Raw genomic sequence first — 11,822 nt, forward strand, 5'->3', positions numbered from 1 at the left:
AATTGCTTCTTGAGCACTTATATTTCCACTTTGTTGTGGCAAAAATGCAGGCGGTAAGCACATCTGTGTTTCTACATATGTTTGGGGGGGGGGGGGGGGGGGGGCTGGCTTTCTTTCAGAGCACCAAAGTTTTAACTCCTGTCACAATATGTTTTCCAACTCCAGGACTCATCATTCTCAGGTCATTCTACCTCCGCTCTGACAGCTCGCAGGTTTCTATGTGGTCTGATCTCACACTCTCATTACTGATGCAATACCGTAATCGAGGTTAATGTCTGTGTGGGTTTTTTTAACTTCAGGCCCTCCTTAAATTATCCCTCGGGGAAACCCTGTCAGCTGACATCTTGAAGTGCTTCTCATTTGCTGTGGCCAGTTGTTCGTGTGGATTAATAGAGTGAATTCTCTCCCTCTTTCTCTCTCTTTACTGACAGAAAAGCTGATTCATCCAGGCCCAGAAAATGATCTCATCAACCCCCACCTTCTCCCTCTTTCTCTCTCTCTCTCCCTCTCTTCCGCCCCCTCCCTTCCTTTCTTTCTCTCTTTCTCTGTCTCCTTCTTAAACAGACACATCCCTCTTTTTTAAATGAAAACAAGCTCTCCTTCTTGGCAGTGGCCTTCGCTTAAATTCAAACAATCACACATTAAGGAGGGCACATGCGCCGCTCCAATAGAGGAGAGCCCACGCTTTCTTAAAAGATTGTTAAAGGGGAAACTGAGATGGTGGAAAATATTTCTTTTAAAGGCCCAGTTGGAAGTTTTTGAACATGTAATTCCACGTTAATTTAAGAGTTAAACTAGATGGAAAATAAGGATTTCTGCAACAACTTTCAGAATAAGAACACATATAGAAGTACTTTCTATAAAATTATAACACACACTGTCTTTAAAGATGGTTTCCCTCAACACAATTCTGGTGTGGCCTGAAAATCAGGTCTCTTGCACCAAAGTTTGACCCAAGTTTCAAACCTCACATTTGAGCCATCAGCCCCTTAACAGCATCAAGAATAGTGTGTCTGTGTCTGGCCCTTGGTATTTTTTAGATGATGCAGAAGAAGGAGAGAAATGTTAAGTAACAGTAAAGTTGTCTTGACTTACTAAGGGACCCCCAAAAAGTAGTCCTCTGTCCCGCACTAACAACAGCTCTCTTATCTAGTAATCTATATGACAAATGCACATTATCTATCATCCACACAGCAGATCATGTGCTGGCTACTTTGTCTTGAGCTCTGTTTACAGCCTGTTTAACAAGAGTGGATAACACTGTCCATTCAATGTGCATCTCTCACTATCTCCTTTTATAATCCCCAATCTCCTGCTGTCTCAGGACTTTACAAAGCTCTGTCCTCCCAGGTGTAGCATTTTTTTCGATTTGTACAAACCAATAATCACACGTTCGTTACAAAACTTTCAAGAGGTTTAGACAAAGGCTGTTAAAGCTTAACTAACTCAACAAGAGGTTCCTCATTTTATCCTTTAGCCATTGATAACATACAGTTGGAAGGGAATTTCTTGCGCTAAGCAGAGTTTCTGTCTCATGACGCTGAAAAACAGGCTTTATTGGCCTCCATCCCCTTAGGCTGTTTGGTGAAGAGACCACACAAAGGCTTCATTATTGAGATACAATGTAGCCCGCTTACTGTACGTGTTAACCTTAGTGGAAAATTATAAAAGTAGCTGTCTATTTGTCTCACAGTGGAATAAACAGCCTGAACACCATACAGATGAATCAATACACCAGTTTCCAGATAAATTAAGCAAAATAAGCTTAAATTAAATGCCTGGCAATTTTAATTAAATACAAATTTAAAGTTGTACTAAAAGGGAAATGTACTTTTTCACTCTGCTACATGTATTTGACAGCTGTTGTTGTAGATGAAACCCCAGCATAGCCTACATTAATTAGTCACTGTTGCTTGACTTTGGTGAGCATGGGGTTAACTTTTCCTGCTCTGCCCGGGCGTTGATCCTTCATAATGGGATGTGCCACCGAGTCGCTCTGCTGGTCTAAGCTACAGCAGGTCAACATATTCAGTACGGGAGGCGGGTCCTATGTGCGGGGAAGATGAGCTGCGGACTCTGAGTGCTGCTCACTGGTCGTGATTTCACCGATGCGGAGCTGAGCGGACACACAGACATGGTGACACGTGGATTTTTGCGGGCGAGAGGACCCACCGGCCACCGGGTGTTGGATTAACGGAGTCGTCGCATGGGTGTGTATCGGCGTCCCGGACTGCAGCCGCTTTTCATTCTCGCTCCGGGACCCGGCGATGCGCTCTTTAAAGGAAACGGGTTTCGCAGAGACATCCGGAAAACGCATCCATGCGCCACGGCTACCCCGCATCCAGATATGCCTCTGACAGCACAAAGCCTGGTATCAAGGAGCCCCGATAAGAAACCGCACATACAAACCGGCATGGGTGCGTCAACGCGGTTATTTCGCTACATTACGCGGATGAGGCTTCGGAGCGCAATTGTGCAATGAGACAATCGGGAATGATCAAGTAGACTTTATTGATAGGCTACAGAATCCGACAATATGGCTGATCAGAGCAACATCCAGTCCGCCGCCTCCAAGAGTATCCGGCCCTTTAAATCTAGCGAGGAATACCTGTATGCCATGAAGGAGGATCTGGCTGAATGGCTGAACACCCTGTACGACCTAGATATCACTGCGGACACCTTCATGGATGGGCTGGGGACGGGCTGTGCCCTCTGTCGGCACGCCAACAACGTGAACCGAGCCGCGCAGGACTTCCAGCTGGAGTACCCGGAGGCTGCACAGTCCATGAAGGTGCCATCTAAAGATGTGGTCTTTCAGTCACGCAATGTTGTCCCTGGCTCGTTCCTGGCGCGGGATAATGTGTCCAATTTCATCAGCTGGTGCAGGCAGGAGCTCTGGATCAAGGACGTCCTCATGTTTGAGACCAACGACTTGGTGGAGAGATGCAACGAGAAGAATTTTGTGCTGTGTCTTCTGGAGGTGGCGCGACGTGGGTCCAAGTTTGGCATGTTGGCCCCCATGTTGATCCAGCTGGAGGAGGAGATCGAAGAGGAGATCCGGGATCAGGAGAGCCTGCGGATCGATGCAGGGGAGCCAGCTGAGCAGAGTCCGCCCAGCAGGTGTTTCAGTCGGAAGGAGAGCAGCCACAGTGTGGAGGATGAGGATGAACCTGAACCTGAGCCCTTCATCTGGCAGCCGAAGAGAGTTTTATGTGACATGCGAAATTTGGATGAGTTGGTGAGTTAAAAAGATAAAAACAGAGGCCACTGTATGTATTAATAACTTGATTTACTGTGAATAACATTAGCTGACTCATTAGAAACCCAAGATGTGTCATAACTGTATTACTATGCTCATGCAGGTCATCACAGACTAGTGTAATGTTATTTCCTCGCAATTTAATCATCACTAGTCATAACTGTGAAACATGGTAAAAATCCTACTTCCCACATGCTTCTCACCCTCTGGCCTTGGTCTGGAGTAAATACCCAGTGTGTTTTGTCTGGTGCTGAGCAGTATGAAGCAGCTGATAGAAAACCAATCTGTCCCATAGTAAGAGGCAGAAATGTGTCAAAAGTGAAGGACTCTCTCTGAAAATATCATGTCAGTGCTATGGAGGAGTCAGGCGCCTTATGGATTCCCTGTGCTGTGCGTACATCTATGTGTTGAGACTGTGCTGTTAAATTCCTGCTCACCTGTGGAGGGTCAATGTGTGTTTGACACCCACATTCTTGCTTTGTCTCAGAGCTGCTTCTACAGAGATTGTCAGAGATTAAAATATATATATTTTTAGTGAAAGGTCATCTTTAGCCATTTCCTGTCCTGTGGAATTCAAACCATCAACTCTTGCCTTGTTGATCTGGCTGACCTTTGCCACTGCCTGCCGCACATGAGCAAAAAATCTTGTTAGGGCTAATGAGCAGACAGACAGACCAGTGGAACATGTGCTCGGATCTGTGAGTGGGGGAGAAGTCAACGTTTTAATGTTGATGAGACGAACAATGTCCGTCTTTGGCACCGATGAAGTGAGGGACAGCGGAGGGAGGAGGGGAGACAGCGGACAGTCACTCTCATGCTGGTCAGGCAGCAGAGCAGAGCTGTTCTGGTGTGACCTCCGCAGACAGAAATAGGAGAGCATGTGGAGGAGGATGTGTGCTGTTTGTGTCCAGACTGAGTCTGCACACTCTCATATGACCGAGGATTATACAAGCAGTCTACATTTCAGGACAAAAAGATCATAGGAAAGCTAAAAAGCGTGTCCCTTTTCTTTTCCTTCTCTGTCATCCGCACTGACGCATCCATCACCGGACAGTGACAGACAGACACATTTGATTCGCTTTGACCGATTTGGGAAGTGGCATTCCCAGTCGTCATGTGTCTGGTCAATAAAATCTCCCCCACCCTCCCCTGTCAACCTTAGAATTTTGCATGCCTGTAAGCTGCGCAGAACCTCCCACATCAGCAACATTAGCTCTTCATACAGGATGTGAGGCCGCAATGTTAAAATTGTGCAGTATTATTGAGGGTTTGCTGAGTTGTATTAACACATCCTGTCTAATGGCTTCAGCTGCTTGTGGCCAGTTTCTAATTTCGAGGTCCAGTCGTATTTTCAATGAATACCTCTCAATTTCCTGGACTGCAGAAGATTTACCAGGAAACAATCGAAATGAAATAGTTTGATCAATATCTTCTCATTCAGCAACCCACTCGGTTCCTACTGCAAGGCATCAGCCTTCTCTATCCTCCGTAACAACAGTCACAAGTTTATTCTGCAGAATACTTGTGTGCACTGATGTAGTGGCCTTACAAGAGATTAGTGTCCCGTTATTACTGAAAACCTCATTGCTTGTGGTCATGAGTATCTGTCAGGGAGAGAAAGAAAGTTAAAGGGCTTAGTTTCATTGGTCCACAGCTGTGACAGCAGACTGTGTGTCTGTTACCCTCAATCAGGCAGCCAGAGGCGACTTTCCTGCCTCCTCCAAGATGGATTTTATTTCAAAGGATGGTTTGTCTCCTTAAAAAAAAAAAGACTCACTTTTTATTATTCACAATGATTTAACATTTTGAAGCTATTTTTTTTTTAGAAAAATACATTATTTATAAATGTATTCATCAACTGCCTCCCTGTTCATATCCAATAACATTATTGATGAAATGTCATCAATTAATTACCAGGCCATTAACTCCCACAGATACAGCAGCCTGTGCTTGTGCAAACTGAAATGCTACGAAGCTTTCATTTAGCTTTCATGTTTTCTTTACAAAAGCCAACAGATGATGGGAGGAGGGAACATCTACCTTCGAATACTGTTTGCACTTGAACCCAGGATGTTTTCATTACATGTGCCTCCACAACGCCCTAATCCAACCATATCTCAAACTGAAAATGTGAGCTGTACAGTGTATGCCAGCAAAGTGAAATGTCTATATTTATAGTAGAGTACACAGGATTGTATTTATTTATTATCATTCTTATTATTATTATTCATTATTTTTGTAGTTTGGCATTTGTTTCTTGTGCCTCTCAATGAGATTTGTACATTTGGCAGCTGTTTATCCTTCCATACATTGTGTGGCGTTTGGATGATCAAAGTAATCTTCTTGTTGAGTTCAACAAGACAATACAAGTGTAGTGATAATAGGATTACATGTCATTATTCTAACTAGTGTAGTAGTCTGCATACAGACAACAGGATCAGTTTAAGTGCAAGTCCTTTTAAGGATATCTGGCCATTCAATAATCACAGTAAAAATGTAGCACCAAATATTACGACTTCTCCTGAGTACACATGGCTTATGTAACAGTAAAGTGACTCAACAAACTCCTGACTCTTAATGCAAACACCTGATGTGTCACATCAACAATACAATAGGTATTTAATCTTCAGAAAGCTGTTGTCTGTCCAGTTTACTTTCCTGGTTACAGCACGCCGTCATGTAAACACTCACCACCACTATGTCTCCCACCGGTCTGTTGTTACTCATCTCACTGTGGGACGGCTTTCCACTCTAAAGTTGAGGAAGTGACTGGCGTCTCATTTCTTCATTATAGTTTGAGTCAATAATAAATGTTCCTTTTTCCAACTCCTGGAGACTTTTTTCACAGAAGTAGCACAGACAGCAGCTGGTTCACTTTACTATATGTCCACGTAACGTTTATCCTTTGCATTAGTGGATTTTCTTTCAAATCAGCACTAGATAGGGATTATGACATCGACTTTGATTGAATCTGTATTTTCCTATATGCTGCAAGCAGCCTAAGGTAAAGAAAACATCATCTTCGTCATCTACCTACAAAAAGTGACCCTTTTGTATACTTTCTAGGTCTTGCAATTAGGCCCTGGGCTTAGTTGTGTAAAAACATACAGAGCTATGCAAACTGACATACATGTAATAGTTTAAATGACACCTACTGACCCCTTAATACACACTCTAATTCTTCGTATGTTTACTGCATGCATAAGCATCTATGCAGCACTATATTTGAGCTTATAAACAACAGGCCATAGGAGCTTCACAGCCTTTGTCGCCTCCCTTCTTTCGTGTCTTTCCTTCTTCTTGCTCAGTCGTATAAACTGGTTCATGTCTCTTCTCACCCCAGGCTTCAACATTCAGCCCTTGTTTAGTTCATATATGTGCAAGCCCCTATTCCCATTCCCCTCCCCCACACCGGTTACCACTAGAGATGATAAAGCAAAGAGCACAACAGTATGTCTTGTTGGTGGCATTGAAGAGGAAGTTGTGAATAGACCTTTGATAGCAAGGCAATCAAAGCCTGACATCTTAATCAAAGACTTTGAATGGAGATACCAGCAGAGCAAAGGGGAAGGGCAATAAAGAGAGAAAATGTGTGTATTATGCCTATATGCGCCGTCTGCTCCATTAACCTTATGCTCCAATTTGTGCATTGAGGGAATAAAAAAAAAAAGGGGAGTAGACAACAGATAGTGTGCCTAGAGTGACTTTACTGTACACTCTGGTAAACCTGACTGGGATGGATGTTGCTCTGGGAGGGAGAGCTACAGTAGAGAGCGAGCTAGAGTGAAAGAGAAAAGTAGGTCATCATGCTTTGCGTTGGGTCACACTCATACGCTTTGCTGAGAGAGCATGGCATCCTTCAGTGTTTCTCCCTCCTTTGTAAAATGCACTCGTGTTTTTAGGGGCTTATGTTGTTTTTCTTTTTACCCTTTTAGAGTTTGCACAGTAACAGTACAGAGCAGATCTCACTCCTCCTCCACTGTTTTCCATGCAGCAGGTTGCCTGGGGAAACAGCTGACTCTGCACTTTGCTTATCGCCCACTTTATGTCTTTAATGCAGCGTTTGATGCTATCAGCTGATCATTTGCATGATTATCGTTTAATTGGGTGCACAGGCGCCTGTCTGTGGAGTTGTCTGGTTGTTTTTCTGCAACCGCCAGGAGCTTCCTGAAGCTGGTGTCAGGTGGAGGCTGTCAGGATGAGTAGGACTTAGTAGGACATCGGTAGGCAATCAGTTCCTCTAACCTCGGCTGTCACAAGCAGAATGCTGAGCCTCATCAAAACAAACAGGGCAAATGACTTAGACACTGGCCTGATATCCTGCACTGGGTGATTACACTGCTGTTTGACTGAAGCAGATGAATAATAGAGTTTGCAGCACTTGATGTCCATTAGATTGCTATATCCTCCTGGCTCCCCAATGAACAGTTTATCATGTGGCCAGAAGATAGGCATCGATTATCAGAGACCTGTTTCCTTGACGCAATGGATGAGGCCTGCCTGGAGCCAGTATGATTACATGATTCACCCTGATCAAAACACACAGCACAGGTTATAAGATAAAAAGAGAAAAGTATGTTGTTATTATTCATTGGAGCAGTTAAAGAAATAGTTTGACATTTTGTGAAATATGTCTGTACGGTAAATATGAAGCTACACCCAGCAGCTTAGTTTAGATTAGCATTAAGACTGGAAACAACTAGCCTGGCTTTGTCCAAAGGAAACAAAATCCACCTACCAGCACCTCTTAAACTCACTAATTAACATGTTATATCTCAGTAATAATGAGCTAATACGTGAGTAAGCTTAATCCCGGTGGAAGGTTATTGGCATTAACTGACATACCTGACCCTGAGGCGTTTGTCCAACTCAGGTTTTCTGTCTCATCTCTGCTGGTTTGGCGTATTGTACCAGCAACAGTCTCCAAATACATGCATTTCCATGATCTTTCCATTTTGGAACATTATCATCAATCATTCAGTCATTTGTCACCCTCTTTACACCCCCCCGGTTGTTCAAAGAGATTATTTCTGCATAGAAGGCTGTTCCATGTTTATGAGATGTTGTATGGTTGTCCACAGAGGAGTCGTTTATACAGGCTGTCAGGGCCAGTAGTTTAATAGAAGATAGACTGATATGTAGCTGTGTTCAGTGTGCGTTCACAGGCTTTAGGAATGCTTATCGTGGGTGGTGAAGCAATAACCCCTTAAGTTTAAGTTCCCTCCTACCAAGTACTGGCATAGTTTTCATGTCTCTGTGTTTATCTGATGGTTGTTTTATCTTGGGAAGTTTCTAGTCATGACAGGAGATCCTCGGGGCAAGAAGATAAGCTAAGAGGAGAGTCTTGTCATGTTTGAAACTCACTTAAAAGTACTGTATGTGCTATAATCTTTTCAGTCTCTCAATTTTCTTACCTTTTGAAAGTACCATGTATTCTGTTGTAAACCCTCCAATCTAAGTCAACTCCTGGAAACACCCTCGTGTAAATTCCTGCGGAGTGACTTGTTGTAATGTTCAGTTTTTATTGTTGGAGTTTGGCAGTAATTATCCTTTCGCATAGCAATCATAAAGGAGCCAGTTACAGCAGGCCAGCACACCTATGTTTGATGAATGCATAAGAGTAAACTGTGTGGTCGTATGTTGTTTGTTGACTCATGAGGAGAACAAATATACAAATGGATTAGTGGCTTCTTAGAGTTATGCAATTTGGATGTCAAGTCTGAAAACCCAGAACTATAATTTGTGTATTCATATAATAACAACAAGTAAGTTTAAATCATACAACAGCAAATATACTTAATAGAGTAGAACAACATTGGGAACCTGGTACATTCCTGTGTTCAGATACCATTATGTTAAGCTACTGTATACATTTGAGATCAGTAAAGAAAATGGGGAATAGAATCTTTATCTCTCCCCTCCCATTTCCTCTCTTCACCCCAAGGGTTTGCTCAGCCCTCAGTGAATGGCCCCTCAGATGTTTGCAGGTCAGGAAGGAAAGGCACAGAGTGGTTGTTGACTCACACTGAACAGATATGACGTGATCTGAGGAGGGGGGATCATTAAAGCAATATGTACTGTGTATGTTTTGCACAAACCCAGCAGCTCAATTCACAGGGAATGTCACACAAGTCTGTTTTAGTAATAAAAATATTTCTCTCTCTCTTTTCAAGCCAAAACATCTCTGCATTCCTATCTTAAGATAGATTCAGCAGATTCCCAGTATAGGGGCATGCTGTGGATTGTTCAGTCGCTTGTTCAGTTTTTCTCTCTTTTCCCTCTCGAACATCTGCAGCTCTTGCTAAAAGCTTCCCTCATTTGACCAGCATGCATCCATAATTCATCCTTCAGTTTCTTGCAGTGTTCCAGCTCCACTTCCGCATGTTTCCTGCATGACCTTGTCTCTCTCTCTCCTCCCCTTCTGTCTCATTCTGGTGTGTGAAAGCGTGTGAGTTTTGGTTTCAGTGTATCTGAGTGTGCCCTTTGTTGACACAGCTAAGACATGGGAAGTGCACACAAGACTCCACAGAGTAAATATTTCAAATGTCAGGGCTGCTATTGATTAGGTTATTATTAAAACACTTTATTGTTGTATGCTGCTGAAGCTTTCATATGAGACACAGTGTGCGAGTCCTTCACCTTCCCTCTGGAGGAAAACGTATGACCTCAGCTGAACAGCGCTGGGGGAGGTTTTAGGGCGAGAGAAAGGCTTTACTTTAGCGAGAATGAAAAAAGTCAAACTGTACAGTTAAAAAGGGAAGGGTAAGGCTATGTGTGTGTCTGTTGCCATAGCAATCTTTCCATGAACTCACTGGCTGGGGTTTTTCCAAACAGGGCTTGTCCACCTACTGACAGAGTGACAGAGCGGAGAGAAGGAGCGAGCAGATGTAGAAATGTAAGCAAAACAAAGGAAGCAAAGACAAATATAGGTCCAGTCAGCTAGTGCACAGGCTAAAAATAAAGGCTGATAGACAACAAAGCAGATGAGAGAGAAGAGGGCCCCTAATAGAAGCAGGTGAGAGGGAGAACAGGGAGGCAGGTGAGATGCGGAGGCTTAGCACTGATTCCTCCCTCTTTAATTAGCATAGGAAGGAAAGAAGGGTGCTGTTTCAAGAAAATAACAAGGTGCCTCCTTAATCTTCTGAATACACCATAATGTAGGTGTTACAGGCCAACCTACTCACACACACAGCCCATATCCCCTCAGCCCTGTATACAGCACAAAAGGTACTGTAAACAGCCCAAGGGTGGGAGCTCACAACCTGAAATTTTCCTCTAACACATCATTTGATCGCTCAAATATCAATAAAACACACTCCTCCCCTTTGTAATGGCCGCCCTTGCACGCACAGTTATGGAGCCATTATTCTTCTTTTCTTCCTGTGCTTTCCTCCGTCCACTTTGCCGCTTCACTTTCCCTCCCTCGTGGTCGACAAGTACGCATACGCCTTTTGTCTGAGAGAGACGCCAAGAAAAACATCAAAGCTGTCCAATCCTGCGAGAGCACAGGCCTGTGCAACACAGGCGGATCTCGCTCCACCCTGCAGTTGTGTCTGACTCCAGTTGCCTAATAAGCACCCCCAACCACAGCAAGGGCACCGGCTCTGACTCTCTCGATTCAAAACCCAGCTGGCAGCACAGGCCTGCTGACATCATCACCAGCAGTCTGGTGTCTGAGCTCTTTCTCTCCTCAGTTTATGATGTCACAACCAGAAACAGTGTCACGTAACAGCGTACAGAGGGAGAGTATTCATTAGCCATATGTCCACATATGTATTTTTGTGCTTTTGTGACACTTTGCGGTGAACTAAATTACCAAAATGTTCTGGAGAGATGAGATGAGGCAGGGCTTTTAATGTGGTAAGAGAGCAAGGCGGGGCACTCTGTCCCCCAGTAGGTGCTTTGGAGAGAAAAGTTGGCAGGAAGATGACGCACACACACCCTCATATACTCAAGCAGCCAAGAATGCCCATTTCTCACACCATAAAACAGATTCATTGTGTGGCTGACACACAGCGCTCAGGACCAGCGGCGCTTTGGCCACGGTTACCGAAATGTGACTAAACATGATCTCCTGTGGGGGCACTGACCTGAAGAACGGGAAGGGATCGCTGTCGGGTTCCTCTCGGATGTGTGTGTCATGTTTGTCTGCTGTGGATGTTAATCTGCTCTGTTTTTATTCTCCTCAGGTGCGTGAGATTCTGGGCCGGTGTTCCTGTCCAGCTCAGTTTCCCATGATCAAGGTGTCGGAGGGGAAGTACAAAGTGGGAGACTCAAGTGCATTGATCTTCATAAGGGTAGGCCCTCACCACCATACACAGAATTATCTGTCACTGTGAACTTTATGTATACGTTATTATTTATACGTTTAATATTCATAGATCATGGAGCAGCTCAGCAGACAGAAGAAATAATTGTGCGTTATATTGTCAATGGAAAAGCTGCACAAACACAAAAGTATATTGTTTTCATTACCTTAATTAAGATAAGATAAAGCCAGTATAAGAACAGTATGAAAAAAAAATAATATAATATAATATAAACACTGTACAAGAGAGAAAAA

At 43.7% G+C, this 11,822-nt stretch overlaps 1 protein-coding gene across 1 annotated transcript in view; it reads left to right on the forward strand.

Annotated features, from left to right (window-relative positions):
* Positions 1–2,002: 2,002 nt before the first annotated feature.
* gas2l1 (growth arrest-specific 2 like 1) overlaps positions 2,003–11,822 on the forward strand; it is a 21,627-nt gene continuing 11,807 nt past the window's right edge. Inside the window, exons 1-2 of the mRNA XM_035658679.1 lie at positions 2,003–3,238; positions 11,449–11,556. Of these exons, the coding sequence (XP_035514572.1) occupies positions 2,537–3,238; positions 11,449–11,556 (810 nt within the window). The 5' untranslated portion in view covers positions 2,003–2,536. The remainder of the gene's footprint in view (positions 3,239–11,448; positions 11,557–11,822) is intronic.

Source organism: Morone saxatilis, unplaced genomic scaffold (genome assembly GCF_004916995.1).
Source record: "Morone saxatilis isolate NCDOM2014 unplaced genomic scaffold, NCSU_SB_2.0 Contig16, whole genome shotgun sequence".
Taxonomy (NCBI): domain Eukaryota; kingdom Metazoa; phylum Chordata; class Actinopteri; family Moronidae; genus Morone; species Morone saxatilis.